Here is a 20,668-nt window from a genome sequence, read left to right as displayed (position 1 = left end):
CTTCCCCGCTCTGGTTCATTCCTGGGATACAAGTGTTGATATTGCATTTGGTGGGATCACTGACACTGCTCCAGGCCAGGTTGGATGGATGGGGCTTGGAGCAGCCTGGTCTAGTGGAAAGTGTCCCTGCCCATGGCAGGGGGTTAGAATGAGATGGCCTTTGAGGTCCCTTCCAAGCGTTCATTCCTGGGATACAAGTGTTGATATTGCATTTGGTGGGATCACTGACACTGCTCCAGGCCAGGTTGGATGGATGGGGCTTGGAGCAGCCTGGTCTAGTGGAAAGTGTCCCTGCCCATGGCAGGGGGTTAGAATGAGATGGCCTTTAAGGTCCCTTCCAAGATAAATATGATTCCATTATGACATTTGTAGCTCGCCATTTGCTCACACAGAGAGGAAAAGCCAATTTAGGAACTCACGCAGAGAACAGCATGAGTGGTCACAGACTCAAAGCATCACAATGGCCTGTCCTGCTCCTCCCTCTCTGCAGCTGAGTGGGAAATGTTCCATCTAAGTCCTGCACAGTAAAGCTCTCACTAAACATAGGCAGGCAAGCAAGTCAGACCCCTTTCCAAACATGCAAAAAGCATCTGCAGGTAAAATAACTTCTTTTCATATTAACCGTGTAAAAAAGAGTGACACAGAAATGCTGCACCATAAAATTCCTTCTCTCTATTTCTGTGAAGTTCACAGAAATTGCAAGGGACTGGTTTGGGTTAAAACAAGGGGGAGAGGAAGGTCTTGAATGAACAAGAAATGAAACAGAGTTGGGTATTTCACTATCAGCCACATTGCAAGGGTAGAAGATGTTTTCTGGTGAAAAGCAGGGGGTACAAATTTAAGCTGCACATGGGGGTTTGTAATTTTTAGTTATGAGTGTGGGCAGTGCTTGGTCCTTGCTGATGGTGACTCTGATATGGTTGGAATGGAGGGAATTTGTGGGGTGCAATCAGGATGATTTATGGGGCTGCTGGGAGGCACAGAGAGGCAAGAGGCAGAATTTCAGTCCAGTCCTTGGTCCCCATCTCACCTTCAGGATGATGGGACTTCCAGGCTTCAGCTCCAGGATCCCAGAGGGATTAAAAACCTCGAAGATGGGGTTGGGGTAGTAGGTGAAGTTGGTTTTGTTGAGGATCAGCAGGGACTGCACATTGTCAAGGATGAAGCCAAACTCCTCTGGGCGCTCAGCAAGCTCAGACTGGTGATTGGGGTCCACAGCCAGAGCTGGGGCCTGGCAGGTCATCTCTGTGCTGTTCTGCACCTCACAGTTCTGAGGAAAGAGACCCAAAATGTTTATGGGAATAGGGACCCTGGCAGGTCGTCTCTGTGCTGTTCTGCACCTCACAGTTCTGGGGAAAGAACCCAAAACAAGGAGTGTTTATGGAAATAGGGACCCTGGCAGGTCATCTCTGTGCTGTTCTGCACCTCACAGTTCTGGGGAAAAAGAGACCCAAAACACTGAATGTTTATGGCAGATAGAGACCTTGGCAGGTCATCCCTGTGCTGTGCTGTACCTCCCAGTTCTGGGGAAAAAGAGACCCAAAACAAGTTCTGGGGAAACTGCACCTCACAGTTCTGGGTAAAGAGACCCAAAACAAGGAGTGTTTATGAAAATAGGGACCCTGGCAGGTCGTCTCTGTACTGTTCTGCACCTCACAGTTCTGGGGAAAGAGAAACCAAAAACAAGGAGTATTTAGGGAAATAGGGACCCTGGCAGGTCATATCTGTGCTGTGCTGCACCTCACAGTTCTGGGGAAAAAGACCAAAAACAAGGAGTGTTTATGGGAAATGCCCCCACCCTTCCTGGTGGGCAGATGGCTCTCAGGGACAGGGAGGAGCAGACTCCCATGTGTTATTCTTATTCCCCATCACATAATCAAGGCTGGGCAGGGGTTAGGAAAGCCTTGCTGGGTCAGGTGTGTGGAGCAGTTTGCAATTCAACAGAGCCTCCTGTGCCTTTTGAGAGAGCTCAGCCTCTGTTGCCAGCATCTGCATCTTTCCCTGACTTTGTTTCCTTCTGGAAATAGAAGTTTCTTCCCTTATTTTTTGCACAGCACAGATTAGTCAAAGCCTTGCTACCACCTTGCAATTAGGTCTCACACTCTGGTTGTTTTTCCAAAAATGTTTGTGCAGCGCATGCTCAGTTGTGCTCAGTTTGGATATCAGGTTACCTGAAATGAATCCCAGCAAGCTGGAGAAGCAAAGGTGAAGGTCTCAGAAGACCCTGAAGTTGGGTTCCAGCCCTGCCAAAAACCTTCTTTTTTTGTGTGTGTCCCTCAGGGATGGGGTAATATTTCTGGAAACAAATCACGCCCTCTTTTTAGGGCTGCAATAGGAGATTTCAGGCTCCAGAGGTGTCAGCCAGGCCCTGTCCCCACCGTGGCATGTCCCCTCCCCAGCTCTGCAGTCATACTCACATTGACATGCTCCTTTCCACCGTGCTTTGCCCGGATCTGGGGGTTTTGGATGAGGTCCAGGTGAGTTCCCCACACAGCAATGGGAGTGTTGCCACTGGAGAATAAGAAATGGAATTAAAGAATGAACCCAGGTGATGGATGTCAGAGCTCATCACACCCTGGGTTCCTGAATGGGTGATCTGTGCTGCTAAAAGTGGGTTGCAAAGTGTCTGACCATGTCTCGTGGTCCCGTAGAGAGGGAAGGAAGAACAAAACAAGTTTTCATTCATTCACAAGGGGAGAAATAAGTTGTTGGGAAGGATGAAAGTTTGACAAGAAAGTCTCACAGATATGTGTGCTTAGCAGAAAGATTTTTAAATGTGGAGTCTGATGAAGGACTAGAGATGGAAGCAAGTTTTGATATAGAAGAAAAGAATTGCTGAGCCAGTCTCACTGGCTAACTAAGGAGGCAAAGGGTGTATAGTTAGAAGGGTTTTTATGGCTTAGAGCAAAGGATAAACCCACCCCAAACAAGAAGATGTTTTTACCAAGCACAAAGATAGCACAGGCAAACAAGCCTGCTGATGTGGCAAGTAGAAAAAAGTCTCAGAATTTTTCACTGTAAGAAAAGTGAAAAACAACTTCTAGCTTAAACTGTAATGTACTAACTTTTAGTGAGTGGAGAATAGTAACATGAATATGGTAATAGTAATATGAATAGGTATAATAACATGAATATGGTAATTACAGTAGTTATAGTAGGCTATAGATAAAAGTTCAGGTATAGATTGGTTCTGCTGTATTAAGATGCTCAGCAAAGAATAGTATAGAATGCATTGTAACCAAAACCAAAGGGTCTCCAGGCCTGCCTGCAGCTGGAGCTGACAGCTGTGGGCACAGCTCTGTCACCTACCCCCCTGGACTGCTGTAGTCTCTTGGATACAATAAACTGCATTTTGGAGAGCTCCTGGAGTCCTGCATCCCTCATTTTGGCTCTTACAATGAGTGAAGAAAAATGTTTGCTGAAACTGCCATGTCAGGCAGCCTCTGGGTATCGATGCAGGGCTGGTACAGCAGGATGTGGGGGCAGAGTGATCCAGGGCTGAAAGGACAAGAGATGTCCAAGAAAGCAAAACCTTCACCCGTCAGGGCTCACACAGCCAGGACAGGAGGAGGAAATGCCATCAGCACACAGCCCCACCTCTGAGGGTTTCCCAGGGTGAGGAGTGCTCTCAGCAGTTTCAGCACCTGCCTCTCTAACTCCCTTTGGAAACTGTCCAGGATGCAGTTTATTTCCTGCTGGGAAGAGGAGGCCATGTGGAAATCAATGGGGTTGTGAGAAGAAAGCTCAGAATCCCTTTCCTGCCCCCAGGTGAAGCTGCACGTACAGGAAAGGTGAGGCGTGTGCATTATAAATGAGAAAACACCAGAGAATAAACACCCTGGGAGGAAGAAGGCAACAAATCTCCCCCGTTTCTGACCTTTGTTTTCAGTGCTCCTGATTTATCTTCCATTATTAATCAGCTGGGGAGGCAGGAATGAATGCAAACACACACAGGAGAGCTGCCAGGTTTGGGTGAGCTCTGCTCCAGCCCCTCCAGTGGCACCCACACTGATGAACCAAACAGTTTCGGGGTTAATCCAGAGAGAATTGCACAAGCACATCCCTCAGCAGATGTCTGGGGACACTTCTCTGGGAGGCTCCTCATGCTCTTTCACTTAAAGGCTGGACTGGTCCATGGTTAGGCAACATTTGACCTTGAGTTCTGCAGAGGATCTCAAGTTTTTTCTCTCTGAAATATCAACTATAATGGGAAATTTTGTGGTGCAAACCCACATTTTGTTGTTTCCATAAGATCTGGATGACTGCTTTTGAATGCACAAGGGATCCTGATGAAGTCACACGTCTTACAAGAGACCTTCCCTGCTTTACAGGAAAAAAATATCCTCTCTCCAAAATTCAGCTTCCCTGTAAAGATTCCTGACATCATCCAGAGAGAATTCTTCAAAACCCAGAAGTGTATAAACCAAATTGTTCTTTCTCCACTGTCCTGGATCTTCTGAATTTTGGCTGTGAGCCTTTATATGAATAATAAAAATATAATTTTATTGCTATTATTATATAATTTAATAATAATATAATTACTAATATAATTAATCTCTGCTGATTCAAACTAGATGGGATTTTATATCTTTACTTGGCTGAAAGTTTTATGTGTTCCACAAAAATCCAATGTGTGAACACACCTACAGGTATGTGTGTCTATATAAAGACAAATCTTTTCATTTAATCAGCCAAATCTGTGCACACAGCTTTAAACCCACAAGTTAAAAATCCTCTATTTGGGCTGGAATCTGAGCTTGCAGGCTCAGACCACAGGTAATAAACACAGCCACAGCACCTGACCAGAGAGAGGGAAAGAAAAAAGGTAAAGCAGATTTTTTGTTTGATGAAGACTTCAAATCACCCCCAAACCCTCTCTGGCTTGAAAATAAAGGAAATAAAACTGTTCCTTGCCTTGAAAATCACCGGCTATTGGCATTTGTGCCTGCATGTGGATGCTCAGCCAGGTGGGAGCAGAGCCTGCAGACCTGCTGCTGCCCAGCAAAATAACAGAGGTGCCAAAAGCCCTCAGAATTTAACAGTTTATTGCCCCAAAAGACCCTGAGTATCATTTTCTGCCTTCAGACTCAGGTAATTGCTGGATGTAACTCAAATCAAGCCCAGATCAAAAGTATTAATGGAGCTCATAAAATTTTATTTACTTGCCAGCCCAGCGTGATTTTTTTTTTGGCTATGGAAATAAATTAGCAGTAATCTTTTCTTTATTGTCCTGAAAAATAAAGGTTTTAAGCCAGGCTTGGTGCATTGCTTCACTGGTTTTGCAAAGCTGGTTTAGTGGCAATCATCTCTCCCTGGGAACAGCTCAGTCCCACAGTTACAGCACCTAAAACTGTCCCTGACACCCCAAACCTCCATGGGAATCCTGGATATTCCATCTTCTCTCTCCAGGGTTGTGCACCTTTGGAGTGACTCGAAAGTGCTTCAGAAAGAGGATGAAAGTGGGTAGGTCTGGTTAAAAATGCTCAAATTGACGCTTCCTGATTTCAGATGAAGAAAGAGAGGGGAGAGGTTGTACCCAAAAATGCTCCATCCCTGGAAATGCTCAAATCATGCCTGGAAATGTTCAAAATCTGTGTGGATGTGTCACTTGGGGACACGTTTTGGTGGTGAACGTGTTAGTGCTGGGTAAAGAATTGGAGAAAATTATCTTAGAGGTCTTTTCCAGCCTTAATAATTCCATGAGCAATAGACATGTGCACACCCAGCCATCCATCCCAGCAGCTGCACACCCCACAAATAACCCAGTACCCCCTAAACAAACTCCTCACCCTTATTTCCATTTTTCTGGGATTTGGGATGGGAGATCCCATCCATCCTAGCAACTACACACCCACCAATAACCCAGTGTCCCCTAAACAAACACCTCACCCTTATTTCCATTTTTCTGGGATTTGGGATATCCCATCCCTCCTAGCAGCTATACACCCCACAAATAATCTAGTACCCTCTAAAAAGCACCTCACCCTTATTTCCATTTTTATGGGATTGGGGATTTGGGATGGGAGATCCCATCCCTCCTAGCAGCTATACACCCCACAAATAATCTAGTACCCCCTAAACAAGAACCTCACCCTTATTTCCATTTTCTTGGGATTTGGGATGGGAGGTCCCATCCATCCCAGTAGCTACACACCCCACAAATAACCCAGTACCCCCTAAACAAGCACCTCACCCTTATTTCCATTTTTTGGGGATTGGGGATTTTGGATGGGAGATCTCATCCATTCTAGCATCTACACACCCCACAAATAACCCAGTACCCCCTAAACAAACACCTCACCTTTATCTCCATTTTTCTGGGATTTGGGAGATCCCATCCCTCCTAGCAGCTATACACCCCACAAATAATCTAGTACCCCCTAAACAAGAACCTCACCCTTATTTCCATTTTCTTGGGATTTGGGATGGGAGGTCCCATCCATCCCAGCAGCTACACACCCCACAAATAACCCAGTACCCCCTAAACAAGTACCTCACCCTTATTTCCATTTTTTCTGGGGTTTGGGATGGGAGATCCCACCCATCCAGCCATGGGACACAGAGTCCCTGCACCTCCAGGCTGGGCAAAGCTTTGCTGACACACCTGAGGCATCTCCTTGGCTGCTCCTCCTGCTCTGCCTGGCAGCTTCAGCAGAGAAACCAAGGAGCAAGGAGGCTGTGGAGAACTCCTCACATCCCAGCCACACCTGAGGCCAGAGAGGAAGAGGAAGAGGAAGGTCCCTGTGCTGCAGCTTTCCAGGGGATTTTCAGGAATTCACTCTCCTAGGCTGTCAATCTTGCACCTTTTTAAGCAGCACTGAACTGGCTTTCTGAGGGAGTAAAGTGATTTCTCATTTCACTGATAACCTGGGCTCTGACTGGAAATAAAAGCCCCAAATGGAAAATCCTGACATTAAAGCTTCAAGCTCAATGTGCAAAGACTCAATCCGGCTAAATCAGTAAATTCCTTCACGGTAATTAAAGGCACTAATTGATTTGTGAAAACATCTTTGGGATGGGAGCTGAAGTGGGGGGATTTAGAAGCCCTGCTCCTAATCCCCAGGTTCTCCAATCAGTCCAGTTTGACAGGGAAGCACAGAGCTGCCTGGATGAATGAGGGGAGACTAAGATTTCTTATTTTGTATCTTTTCAAGGAAATACCAGTGCATTTAATGACCAATTTCTCCCTTCCTGAGGCCGTTTCTCCAGGCTTCTGAGAGTTTGGGGATCACTTTGATGCTTTCCACAACCAGGGCAAACGCTGCTCTCAGGCACCTTCGTGTGAACCCTGTGAATTCACCAAAGCAGCATCAAGGGGGTGAGGAGAAAAAGGGATCCCTAACGAGGAGAAATGGGGCAGGGAGCAGGGCTCCCATTGTGTTTCATCTCAGGACAGAGCCCTGGGGCTTTCAGGCACCATGGCCAAGCAGGCAGTGCTTAGTCCTGAGGCATCAAGGCCATAAATGCTGTGGGAAATATAGGAATTTCAAATCCATGAGGGCTGGCGGAAATGTAGGAATTTCAAGTGCATGAGGGCTATGAAAAATGAAAAATTTCAAGTCCATGAAGGCTGTGAGAATTGTAGGAATTTCAAATCCATGAGAGCTGGGGGAAATACAGGAATTTCAAGTCCACGAAGGCTATGAAAAATGTAGAAATTTCAAGTCCATGAAGGCTGTGAGAATTGTAGGAATTTCAAATCCATGAGAGCTGGGGGAAATACAGGAATTTCAAGTCCACGAAGGCTATGAAAAATGTAGAAATTTCAAGTCCATGAAGGCTGTGGGAAATGTAGGAATTTCAAATCCATGAGGGCTGTGGGAAATGTGGGAAGGCTGTGGGAAATATAGGAATTTCAAGTCCATAAGGGCTGGGGGAATTGTGGAAATTTCAAGTCCATGAGAATTATGAAAAATGTAGAAATTTCAAGTCTGTGAAGGCTGTGGGAAATACAGGAATTTCAAGTCCATGGAGGGTGTGGGAAAGTAGGAATTGCAGCATGCAAACTGTGAGAGAATGAAATGGTTCTTGGCTTAAATATTGATAAAATCATGGAAAGGCTTTTTCCCACTGTAGCAAACTGCAAAGAAGCAGCTGCTCATCTGTGACCACTGAAGCCACGCTTCCCCAAATACACGTACAAACAGGATTTGGAGTGTGGAGGGAACTTGGGATGAGATAAATGTGATACTCTTGTCCAGTCCTCCCAGGTCTACGGAGAAGAATGCGATTCTAGAAGAGACACTGCGATGCTCAAACACTCAGGTGAAGCTGCCATGGGCAAAGCACCCACCCAGGTGCCAGGGGCCGGCTCAGCCCCGCTCAGGCTGCAGCTGGTGTTGGACCAGATAAGGAAAGAGCCAACCCTGGGAGGAGGAACTTTGTCCTTATCAAGTGTGATGCCTTGTGCAGGCTGAGCTAGGACAGAGGCTGGGCAGAGTTCCAGAATGAAGCAGGGATTTATGAAAAGGATCTCCTCCACGGATCCACCTTGGGCAGCACCAGAGCCCAGCCAGGGCTGCACCCAAGATGAACCAAAATGGCCCCAAAATGCACGAGCGCTCCCGGGGTCTTTCCCTGGGATCAGTTCTGCTCCATTTGCACCTTGCAGTTCATTGTCCCATTCCAGCTTTAGCCCCTGCAGTCCCACCCTGCTTGTTTTTCTCTCTCCAGCCCACGGTGTTTGTGCTCCTGGGCTGAGATTTGGGTCATTTGTCCTTGGTGCCCAGCTGGAGCAGGAATTGTTTTGTCTCCCTGCTCTGGGCACAGAGCTCACCATCCCATAATATGAAGCCCAGACCCATACACTAAAGCAGCACAGAATGTGAAAAATATAAAAGCTAAACCTGAGGCATCAAGTGATCTCAGCTGTGGTAACTCCCCTGCCCAGGGCCGTGCTGGAACATTCACACAGAGCCCCCGAAAGTGCTCACTCTGCTGCTGGGCCAGGATGGGACATAATGGAGCCAGCTGGGCTGGTGCAAGAGGCAGCTGTGTCAACTTAGAAAGTGTCAAAAACTTGTGATCCAACACATTCCATCATCCTGATCCACAGCTTTCCATCATCCAGTGGGAAACTCCCCGCTGGGTGTTCCCATCTGAGTATAAACCCAACAGAGGTTTTGTTCTGGGGATTTTCTTCATTGTTTCTTTGGGATGCCCCTTGTCCTCTGATGGATCCAGTCTGTGACCATCACTTCAACTGACAGACATCAAAAATTGCAATGACCAAGTTCTGTGGAGCCTATGAGTGGTGCAATCTTTCTACTCTCATCCTTTCCTTTTCTTTCCTACCCATTTGCTTATGTGATGTTTTTAGGCTTTTGTATTTTCATATTGCTAGAGATAATAACAACCAAAATGGCTTTGTAGCTAAAACCAAATCATTCTAAAATAAACATATGTATTTATATCTTTATATCTTTATATATTTACAAACACTGACCATTCAGTGTCATTTCACTCTAATCCACCCTAAGGGATCAATTGGCTCTGGAAAGTTTCTCTGCACAAATTCTTGGTGGACACAATGCTTGGAAATCAGTTTTCTACACCAAGGGCCAAAGTTATCAGAGCAGTGCTCCTTTAAAAAACCATGGGATTTGGGAGAAGGGTTTTCCTGGGATGCTCACCTAAAGATGCTCCACTCAGGCTCGATCCTCAGGATGGTGGGATCCTCTACATATTCATAGTGCAGCTCCTGATGGATCTTGGCCTTGTCCACTCTCACAGACACCTTCACCTTCTCAAAGCCTTCATAGGAGGCTGTGGTGTTACAGACAATGTGCTTGGTGGATCTCCTGGGAGGAGGAGAAAGTAAATGTGAACCAGCAGCAAAATGGTGCAAAAAAAGAGCCCAATTATTTATTCTCATGTCCTGTGGCCCAAACCTATGCACAGAAGAGGTGGAACTCAGTGTGAACCATTTGTGTTCCTGCAGCAGTCTCTGGGGAAGTGGCATTGCCTTTTCACTGGTTTAAATAAAACCACAAGAGCCCTCATCTCTCAGGACTCAGAGTAAAATCTGAAGCCCAAGGGCAGTCCAAACCAGGTCCCTCTGCAGAAGTATTTCTCTGTGATTAAACATTTGATGGATGTTTCCTTCCTGCCTGCAGACATGTGCAGCAGCAGCTCGTAAAAGGGGTGTTTGCACCTCAGCTTTGCAGTCTGGGATCATAAAGTTTGCTTTGCATTAGGACTGTAAGTCTTGTTTTAAGTGCAGTTTGCAGCATGCCTGGGACCTCTGGAAGTGCTAATAGAGTGGGAAGCATTTTATGATTAAAGAGGATTCTGCATAAACCTTTCCTTTTTGGCAGGGCTCAAAACCAGCTCCAGGTCTGCATTCCTTTCAAAATGAGTCAAAAATCTGGACACCAAACATTCTCAGACTTCCCAGTCCTGTGATTTGTGATGCAGCCTCACCTTATACCCCTAAAATGGGGGTGTAAGTCACCTCCAATGACTGCACCCTCCAGGTGCCCTCCAAATTCCCCCAAAAGACAGTGCTCAATCCCTCCTAAAATTCCCCAGCCTTCAGAGAACATCTCCAAGCAGCTGTGGCTCCCACTTGGCATTTCAAATCGCAGCCTGTGACTTCACCCTGCTGAATTTTGGATGCTGGATCGCTCCACAGTCATGACAGGCTGCTAAAGAGGATCCCCACAGCCAGGAGAGGGAAGGGCATTGCCCCAGGGCTGTGCTCCCAGGTCCCCTGTGAATGAGCTTTTCCTCTGCCAAGGACATATTTGGGAGAAATGTGCCAACTTCATCTTCAGCCCCCATCTTTACTGGCAGCAAAATGTGTTGCTCTGGGTAGTTTGGAGCTGCAGGAGCCCCTGGGAATGGGATTCAGGCTCATTCTCACAGGGATCAGGAAACATCCAGCAGGTAACACTGACATTAAGCCTCTCTGAAGCGCCATTGAGCAGGAGCCAACACCGAGCTGAAATGTTGCAAATCATCCATTTCTCAGCGCTACAGGACTATTCTGGGATAAAAGGGAGGTGGTTTAGTACTTCGAACTGATGTTGTCAGATTTTCTTTGTCACCTCCACTAAAGCAGGGACATGAAAATGAATCTTTTAAACGACGCACTCCCAGAGCAAGTAGTGGAGCACAGGACCATGGAGAATTGTACTGAAATCTGACAAGAGGCCACGGGAAAAAGCACATCAAATACCAGTCAAAACAATGAAATAAATCCTATTTTCTCTCCCCAAAACATGGCCAGCAGGGCTGTGCATGGTGCAGAATGCACAAGTCCCGTTGCAGCAAAGGAGCCACTTGAGGGACAAGGTGTCAGGGCTGCAGGAGAAGTTTCCTGACTTTAATTGGCATTTAATCTTTCACACTCAGGCATGAGCAGCAGGGAGGGCTCATCTGTACCTGTAGAAGAGGCAGGGTTGTCTCCCAAAGGTCACAATGACATTGCTGCCAGCATTGAGGTTGTTGCCTGTGATTGTCACCTGGGTGCCACCCGACACTGGTCCTCGCTTCGGCTTCAGGTCAGAGAGGGTCAGAGTCTGTGGAGGCAAAGGGAGGTGTTGGAGACACAGCACAGGGACCTTCCCTCTCCTGTTAGTGCTGGAGAGAGGGAGGCACCCCCAAGGATTAATCAGGGTAATTCTGAAGTTGGCCACATCTGGCTGATAAAGGAGCCTGGGGTGACACCAGACCTGTCAGAGACTCTCTGCTCGAATGCCAGGTTTGGGATGAGTTCAGACCCAACCCCAGTCTGTTCTCACTCCTCCAAAATGAAATCTGCCCTTGTGCCCACTCAGAAATATTCCTACAATGCCAGGTCCATGCCTGGAGCACCTTGGGTCACAACCTCTCATCTCCACTGCTTGTTTGGCACAGCCCAGGGCTCTTGTTGCTGTCACACACCACCAGCTCTGCAGGATAACTCAGGCAGTGAGCTGGTTTGACTGGATCTTAATGGGGAATCTCCACCTCCAAGCTGTGGAACTCACAAGTGATGAAAATTGTTTGGTTTTGAGAAGATCACTCAACTTCATTGATCCTCAGAATCACAGGACAGTTTGGGTGGGAAGGGAGCTTAAAGATCAGCCAGGCCCACCCCAGCCATGGTCAGGGACACCTTCCACTACCCCAGGGTGCTCCAAGCCCTGTCCAGCCGGGCCTTGGACACTGCCAGGGATGAAGCATAGCTTCTTTGGCCTCCCCACCCTCACAGGGAACAACTCCTTCCCAATATTCCATCTAACCCTGCCCTCTGGCAGTGGGGAGCCATTCCCCCTCGGATGGAGGAGAGCTCAGCAGAACATCTGAGTTTGCTCTTGCCTCTGCCCCACAGGATCCCAGAATCACTCCAAGGTCATTGAGTCCAGCCTGTGACCCATCCCCGCCCTGACAACCAGAACAGAGCTCATCCAGCTGTTCTTTGAACACCTCTAGGGATGGGACTCCATCACCTCCTGGTGCAATTCCAATGTTCAACAACCCTTTCCATGAAGAAATTCCTCCTGATGTCCAGCCTGGACCTGCTCTGGTGCAAAATGCCCACACACGACCCTAAATCTTTCTCTTTTCTGACCTGGATGTTGAGGCAGCCTCGAGCTGTCCTTCACTGACACGTGGTGGTGGTGCTTCTCTGAAATGCCACAGCCACAGGAGCAGCACTGCCCACTTAAACACCTTTTCCTTTTCCCTGCTGATTTTCTGAGCCTCTTTTCCCAGCCTAACACAACGTTGTGTTAATATATCAAAACGGGGCACAATTCCTTTAGAGGCCCCAAATCTCAAAACTCTTTTTCTTACCTTGCCACCCTCCCTTCTTCCCCAAATCAAGATAAAATACTCGCACTCAAGGCACAGATCACCCTGTTACCACAATGCAGAGAGGAGACATCAATATTCAGGGAGAAATTTGGTGTTACAGTTTATTCTTTCATTTGCATTTTAATAGAAAAACTTTCCATTCAGTCCCAAGTGAAAAGCTACTATATGCATTTAAATGAAGATTATTTCTTTCCCCCTCTCCTTAAGAATGATGACACAAGTGCTTGAAGCTCTCAGCTCCTCTGAGCGAGCAGGTACATCATGCAGTCACCTTATTGAGCTTTGGAGACCATTAATCCATGTTTATAAAACCACCTGACACACACCACAGCTCCCACTCTCACACACACAGAGCCACCTCTGTTCCCAGGCCCCTCTGGTTTAATCATTTTGAAAAACAGCGGCAAGATTTCCATTTTTCCATTTTGCTCCTGTTCTAAATGCAGCTCTTGGAGGAAGGGCAGAACATGAAAACCACACTTACAGCTCTGCAGAAGGATCTGTTGTCAGAGCTGGGCACTTTCTGTGTGTAAACCTGGCTGGTTATCACCTGATGGTTTGGAAACTGGTTTTATACTTAGAATCATGGAATTTTTGAGGTTGGAAGGGACCCCTATGAGCTGCAAGTCCAGGCATTAACCCAGCACTGGCAAGGCCACAACTAAAGCAATTCTCTAAGCACCTTGAACATCAAGAAATTTCCCCAAAATCCCCCCTGAGGCTCCCCTGGCCCAGCCTGAGGCCGTTCCCTCTCCTCCTGTCTCGCCTGGACTGTCCCCTCCTGGCAGGGACTTGTGCAGAGCCACAAGGGCCCCTGAGCCTCCTTTGCTCCAGGTCAGCCCCTTCCCAGCTCCCTCAGCCCCTCCTGGTTCTCCAGACCCTTCCCCAGCTCCATTCCCTTCCCTGAGGAGCTCAAAACTGGATCCAGGATTTGAGGTGGGGTCTCAGCAGTGCCCAGCACAGTGGAGTGGGCACTGCCCCGGTCCTGCTGGCCCCACTATTCCTGATACAATCCAGGTGCCTTTGGCTTCTTGGCCACCTGGATACACCTGGCCTCATGTTCAGCCACAGGTCCTTTTTCCACTGGGCAGCATTCCAGCCATTCTTGGAGTGTGATTTTCTGGGAATATTCTCTACTATTCTCTTTTAATGGGATAAAAAACCGCCGGAAGAGTATGGAAATGCAAAGGATGCACTTCAGTACTGCTCATTTATATTTTGGGTACCACCTCAAACTCTGATGGCAGCTCCCTTACTGATGGACACCCCCACCAGTACAAATTCCTGTGACCTTGATGGCTGATGCTGGGAGGTGACCTCCCAGCTGGCAGAAAATGGGTTGGGAATGGCCAGCCTGGTGCCCAAAGCCCACACAGCTTCAAAAATCATAGAGAACATCTGAGTTAAAGACCCAAAGGAGCTTTGTCTCACCCCTGGGTGGGTACCCTGCCCTCTCCTTGGGGTAGGTAAAGCAGCCATGGCATTTTGAGGATCCTCACAGGCCACAGACACAACAGGAAGGCTCCATGGCAAAGCCCTGCTGTGCCTGGAGCCAATCTTACAAACGGGTTTGTGGCTCAGCTTTCAAAGCTGTGATCAGCCTTAAATTATTCACAGTGGCCTTCCTGAATATTGCACAGCACATTCACAGCAAAACTCCAGATTATTCACCATTTCCTCAGTGGTGGAAGGTGGTGGAAAATGCAAAGAGAGTCTTGTGCATCTGTGATAGGCTGGAGAGTGACAACAAGGAAAAGAGGACAGGAAATTTTCTGTGTTTTCTAGGATTTTACCTACTTTCCTCAGCTTCCCAACCCTTTCTTTCCTCCAGCATCTCCTGCACACAGGTTTTCCCCAGAGAAGCACCATCAGAGGTGGGTCTAAACTGCCACACATGGAGCTTGTCAGGACCTTGGTTCCCATTCCACTCCTCCTGGGAACACAGGAAGAGCAAGCTGTGACTCAAACACAGCTTGTGCACCTGAGTGTCCTTTCTAGAGGTTCCACAGTAGCAGCAAGAGGGGAAAGATGAAAGGGATGGATGGAAAATGCTTCCCAAAACAAGGATTTTAGGAGCAGAATCAGAAGAAATGTGGAGCAGCCCACAACACCTGCACTGAGACACAATATTTTCATCTAAAGCCAGAATAAAGGTAAACTTTCTTGAGTAAATGCAATATTTTTTTCATTGAAAGACTGGGGCAATAATCACAGCAAGAAAATGAATAACTAAAAAAAAATACTTCATTTAGATCATCTAAATTTCATTTCAGCTTTGTTTCCCTCTTGGCTTATTGTACTTTCTAATGCAATTTGCAGGTTTTGATCACAGATGAGTTTAAAACAAACGAGCAGCTATTTGAATTTAAAAGTTCTGGTTAGAAAGGTGGAGAAGAACCATTCTGGCATCTCTAAGCTAAGCCACCTCTTTCTTAAAACACTGAAATTAAACACTCTGTTGAGCCCAAACCATCATCTCTTCGAATTCTTGCAAGACAGGGAAAGGCTGAACCAATTGGCCAACTTTGACCAAGTTTTCCTTCAAACCTCTCGAAAACCAATTTTCCAGAAGATTTGCTATGAGTCAAGAAGTGACATTTATCTCCCAGGTGATGCCCTTCCCTGAGTTTTCAAACATCTTCTTTCCCTTCAAGCTGCCACGCACCGCTGCAGGATGCCAAGGCGCGTTGAGATTCCTGCAACAGCATCTCTGCCCTCCTGGCAGAAAAACCTGAGCAAGCCAAAAAAACACAGCTCCCACTGTGAAAGCAGCGGACACGGGAGAGGGAATATGATGGGCAGGCTGGAGAGTGTCTGTATTTTGTTGTTTTTCTTTTTTTGTCTAGCACAAAGGTATGGAGGTATTGAGCAGAGAAAAACCCCGATGGCTTCGTGCTCGTGCCCTGGCAGCTGGGAAGGCGGCGAGCGGAGGGAAAAGCTGTCACAGATGGACACGGATGATCAAAAGCAGACAGTAATTCCAGGAGTAGCAAAGGTGACACGTTGAAGTGTAATGTCCTGGAAAGAGCCCTTCTGGCTGCCTGGTAGGGGCTTTCTCTCAAGGTGTTTCTGTGCCCCCGCCACCGCAACACCTGAGTGACATCGGGAAATGCAGAGAACAGAGAAATTTCTGTAGCTTGAGGGGGGAATCCGAGACATTTGCATTCATTACAAGTTCCCTTTACCATAAAGAAATGCTCAGGCATGTGAATAATTTCAGAAGAGACCCATTCTCCTGCAAGAGCTGAGAGCTTTTGATGGGAACAAAGGGACCCTCTCATCTCAAACCTGCACAGATCTGAACAGATCAAGGCCAGACAATGCTTGCATGTCGCCAGCAAGGGGCCTTAGAGGAATAATCAGGTCTCTTGGACAAGGAACATCATCAGAAGGGAGGAATAAAGCATGGGTTGAGTGTACAACATGTGTTTGCACTTGAACTGAAGCTGAAGCTTGCAGGTGTCTCTTGTTTCATCATGGAGCATCCAAAACCAGCACTGAGCCCCAGTCAGATCCTACAGCTCACCAGCAGCCTGAGCTGGATCTGTCCTGATCCCAGTGCTCCTGGTGTGGATGGGATGAATAAACACCTGGGGGAATCCAGGAGGGAGGAGAAAGAAACCCAATCAAGACCATCACAATCATGCTGCTGAAGATCTCGGGGTTGTAATCAGTAGTGACAGCCCCCAAGTTTCTTCTGGAGGACACCAGTGGCTCCAAGCAGAGGGGTGTTGGTAGCAAAAGCATCACGTCCCGAAAAAAAAAAGATACTAGGGAAATTTTTCCCTTTTTTAGCTCTTTTTTATTCTTTCCTGTACAGCACTTTTAACTATTAATGAGAATTTTCTGTATTAATTTGGACCGCGGCTGCATGGAACTGTAACTGGACTAATAATCTGGACTATTATTAGGTTGTTAAAACTTTAATTAGACCAGCTATTTTTGCTGGGAACAAGATGTTGAAAGGAAATGGAATGAACAATTTGGTGCACCGGAACGGCAGCGAAGAGCTCGGAGGCTCAATGTGGTGAAGGACAATGGACAGAGGTTCAAAGAGGAGCATGGCCAAGGAGTTCAGGGCCAAGGAGAACTTTTTCAGGAACTTACCATGAAGTAGTAGAGCTGAGAAGACCTGGCCATGAACTCGGGCTTGCACTCGGCCACGCAGATTTCCACAAATCCGGCATGCTGGCTGGGCTTAGCCTCCCCCATCTCACACACAATCCTGAGGGGAAAATACCAACCAGGAGCAGAGTTTGAGGAGTGGTTCTGGTAAGATGGACCTGCAGCTAAAAGCCCTCACTGCTGGAGGATGGACTGAAGATTAATCCACCCTCTTCTGTCCCATCCAGAATCCACATTGTGGATTAAGTTATTATTTAGAAAGCGGTGGCTTCTGGTTGGGACAAGTGCTGAGGTGGTGTAAAGCTACTTAAATACCCAGAGAAATGTTGGGCTGAGGTCTGGCTCCATCCTTCTCAGCTCCAGCCTGGCATGGTGGAGGCAGCTCTAAGGTTTAATGATCACTTCTGCAATTTACCAAGAGTCTTTTCAGGATTGCTGCCTTCCAAACTGGAATTGAACACCTTGGGGTGACTGCTTGGTGAAAACCAGGATAACTTCAAGGCATTTGCCATGAGGATCACCTAAATATGCAATCCAAACACAGCAATAACTGGATTATTAAATAAATGGATTATCCCAAGCTGTACATGAGGAATATCCTCTTCCATCCCTCAATTCCCAGGTCGGAATGGATTCCTTGGAAGGCCCTACGGGTAGGAATGTCATTAGGTGTGCTGTGGCCTTTGCTGTGCCACACACCCCACTTACTGCTCTGCTGGGATGTACCCTTCCACCAGGGGCTTGCACTCCACGCCGGCCACTTTGACGTGGGAGGCAATATCGCGGAATTCCAGCCCCAGGTTCTCCCCACGGATGGTCACTCTGGTCCCTCCCTCACGAGGGCCCGTCACGGGGTTGATCTGGGGAAACAAGCCAAGAGAAAAGAGAACGATCAAACCAGGCACCAGAATCCTGTCTGTGGCATTCACATTTTCTGGAAAAATCCCTTCGCCCAGGATTTTTCTCCTGGGAAGCTGAGAAGCCTCAGAGAAAAAGGAAAACAATAATTATCTCATTTGCTTCTCCTGTGTTTTGCTCATGTGGAATGTGTTTGGAGATTGTTTACCCACAGGTGATTGTTTCATTGGATTCTGCTGTGAGTTGTTTTGATTCAATGACCAATCAGTGCTAAGCTATGTTGAGACTCTGGAGAGAGTCATGAGTTTTCATTATTATCTTTTCAGCCTTCTGTCTGTATCCTTTCTCTATTCTTCAGTATAGTAAAGTTTAGCATTCTTTAATATAATAGAGTATCATAAAATAATAAATTAGCTTTCTCAGAACATGGAATCAGATTCATCATTCCTTCCCTTCATCTGGGGGCAACACAAATACAAAACCTGTCAGGTGAAAGAACAGACAACTTTTGGGGATCACTAGGGACACTTATAAATGCTGAACAAGCCTACTTCAGATACACAGAGTATGCAAAATTCTGCCCCAGAACTCATTTACTGTCTTTCAACTACTTGCAAAACATCCAGAGGTGAGTTGAAGATTTTTTGTGGGGATTTGTGGAGCTGCAGGTGAGCTCTGCACTTTGTAGATATGAGCCATGGAAAGGCAGCAGGGGGACACAGTGGAGAGAAATGGGAGAAAGGACAAGACAAGGACATAAAGGGTTGAGCCAGTCACTTGAAATCCTAAATTCCCAGCCCAAAGCACATGGAGGTAATGGTCATACGTCAGAAATTCAGCTGAAAATGTCCACGTGGAAAAAAGCCAGCCAAGCCACAGCAGGAACTGGGTGTTGGGTTAGGTGTGGAGGAGGTGGATGGTGACTGAGAGCAGCAGCAGCTGCTCTGTGCCAACACCTCTTCCTGAAAGAGCTCCAGTTTCCCTCCTGGGAGAGCTGGGGCCATTGTAAGGGCATGCAGGGAGCATGGACAGATTATTTGTGGAGCTTCTGGGTCTCAGCATGAGAGGAGCAACCATCCCAACCAAGCTGGGGGCTGCTGGAATGGTGTTTGCATGCCAGCCTGGCCCTGCACCAGACCCTCACAGGGCCTTGCTCCATCCCCCTTGTCCAGAGCCAGGTGGGAATCAGCACTGGAACTGTCTCCTGAGCATTGGAACAACACCAGAATCACAGGGCTGGCCCTTAATTATCTCTATCCTGCCCTTCCAACTCCTCGCCATGCCCACTTTGCCATGCCACTGCCCACTTGAGAGGGGTTCAAACGCTTCCCTAGCAGGGTGTTCCCTGCTGCCTGCTCAGGATGCCATGGCTGCCATCTGCCAGGGCTGGCACAGCTCTCCCTGCAGTGAGCAAAGGGGAATTCCCTGTCTCAGGGCCATTCCCACCTGCCCCTGGCTCTGCCAGGTGGGAACCTGGGGCTGGCAGCCATGCCCTGCTGCTCCCAGCCCCTTCCCAGCACCCAGCCTGGCACCAGGGTTGGTGTAATTCCCACCCAAAGGGTGATTTTTAGATGCCCCAACCTTTAATAAAAGGAGGGAGAGCCAGGTGCCTCTAGGGGATATTTAATTTTAGGATATTAACTTTAGGATATTAATTGTAGGTGTTGTGAACCAGCTCCTCAATGAGCGTGACTGACTCTAACAGGAACCAGGAGGAATTTGTGGTGGTTTCCCAGGAAAGAAAAAAGAAAGGGAAAGGGGAAAGGGGAAAGGGAAAGGGAAAGGGAAAGGGAAAGGGAAAGGGAAAGGGAAAGGGAAAGGGAAAGGGAAAGGGAAAGGGAAAGGGGAAAGGAAGAGGAAAAGGGAGAGGGAAAGGGGAAAGGGAGAGGGAGAGGGGAAGGGGAAGGGGAAAGGGAAAGGGAAAGGGAAAGCTGTCTAAAACAGAAGATTTCAAAAAATTCTTGGTCTGACTCAAAAAGCATCAACAGGAAACTTCCTAGAGCAAAGCCAGCACAGCACCACGGAATCCTTTCCTGGGCAATATTTAATTTGTGAAGGCCAGCTTCAAAACCCACTTATTTCCTTAAAAACCACTTATTTCATCAAAAGAGGGCTTGGGGTTCTCCCAGGGTCACATGGAAGATTTTTTAACCCTATTTCACAGCTCTGCCATAGATTCAACCAAGAGGAAGATGCTGCCAGGTTGTTTTCACAGCAGGAGAGGAGGAGCCTGTTCTATCACAGGTGAAAAACGTGGCACAAGACCTGTCAGATTTGGGGAGGAAAATCCAGGCAGGGAAACAAAAGCTGCCAGGAAGCCTCAGCTTCCTCTGGAAGACCCAGAGTTGCATCTCAATTTCCAGTCTCTGCTCACATCAACTGCTGCTTGTCACTCCTAAAGGAGGTTTTTGTGGCTCAGCGAGTCTCTAAGTCCCTTAATTTCCCTGAGTGGCTCTGTAGATGCCAGAGCTGGTACAGAAATGGGGGGATCAGTGCTGCAGGGGGTGTGAGTGCCCCTACAAGTGTGAGTATACGTGTTCTTCCCTGCAGAGATCCAGCCCTGGCTCCTCTCCAGGCTCTGGATGCTCCCACCCCACAGCTCCAGACCTACCATTAGCTGCAATATATATCCAGTCACTTGAGATTACTTCCATGCTAATGGCTCAGAAAAAAGGCCTTCCAAGAGCTACTTAAGGATTGCAGCAGGCAGCTGGAATATTTCATGAGTGAGTGTTGCAATGATCTGTTTGAGCTCAGAGAGTTGTTGGAGGAAATGCCAGCAGAATTTGAAGCACTCTGGAGCTGTAGGGTGGAGAATGAGGGGTTTGCTCTTCAAAATGAGGCTGGAGATGAAGGATTAGGGTTAAAGCATGGCAGGGAAATG

General features: G+C 47.4%; 1 protein-coding gene across 1 annotated transcript in view; it reads right to left on the bottom strand.

Annotated features, from left to right (window-relative positions):
• LOC102039897 (plexin-A4) overlaps window positions 1-20,668 on the bottom strand; it is a gene marked incomplete at its 5' end in the record, with an annotated part of 176,450 nt that overhangs the window by 62,408 nt on the left and 93,374 nt on the right. The window contains 7 exons of the mRNA XM_031063698.1: window positions 1,031-1,254; window positions 1,646-1,661; window positions 2,418-2,511; window positions 9,633-9,800; window positions 11,386-11,522; window positions 16,909-17,026; window positions 17,635-17,786. Of these exons, the coding sequence (XP_030919558.1) occupies window positions 1,031-1,254; window positions 1,646-1,661; window positions 2,418-2,511; window positions 9,633-9,800; window positions 11,386-11,522; window positions 16,909-17,026; window positions 17,635-17,786 (909 nt within the window). The remainder of the gene's footprint in view (window positions 1-1,030; window positions 1,255-1,645; window positions 1,662-2,417; window positions 2,512-9,632; window positions 9,801-11,385; window positions 11,523-16,908; window positions 17,027-17,634; window positions 17,787-20,668) is intronic.

Source organism: Geospiza fortis, unplaced genomic scaffold, assembly GCF_000277835.1.
Source record: "Geospiza fortis unplaced genomic scaffold, GeoFor_1.0 scaffold129, whole genome shotgun sequence".
Classification (NCBI taxonomy): Eukaryota; Metazoa; Chordata; class Aves; order Passeriformes; family Thraupidae; genus Geospiza; species Geospiza fortis.
The sequence above is the reverse complement of the archived record's forward strand: the minus strand, read 5'-3'. Positions and strand labels throughout refer to the sequence as shown.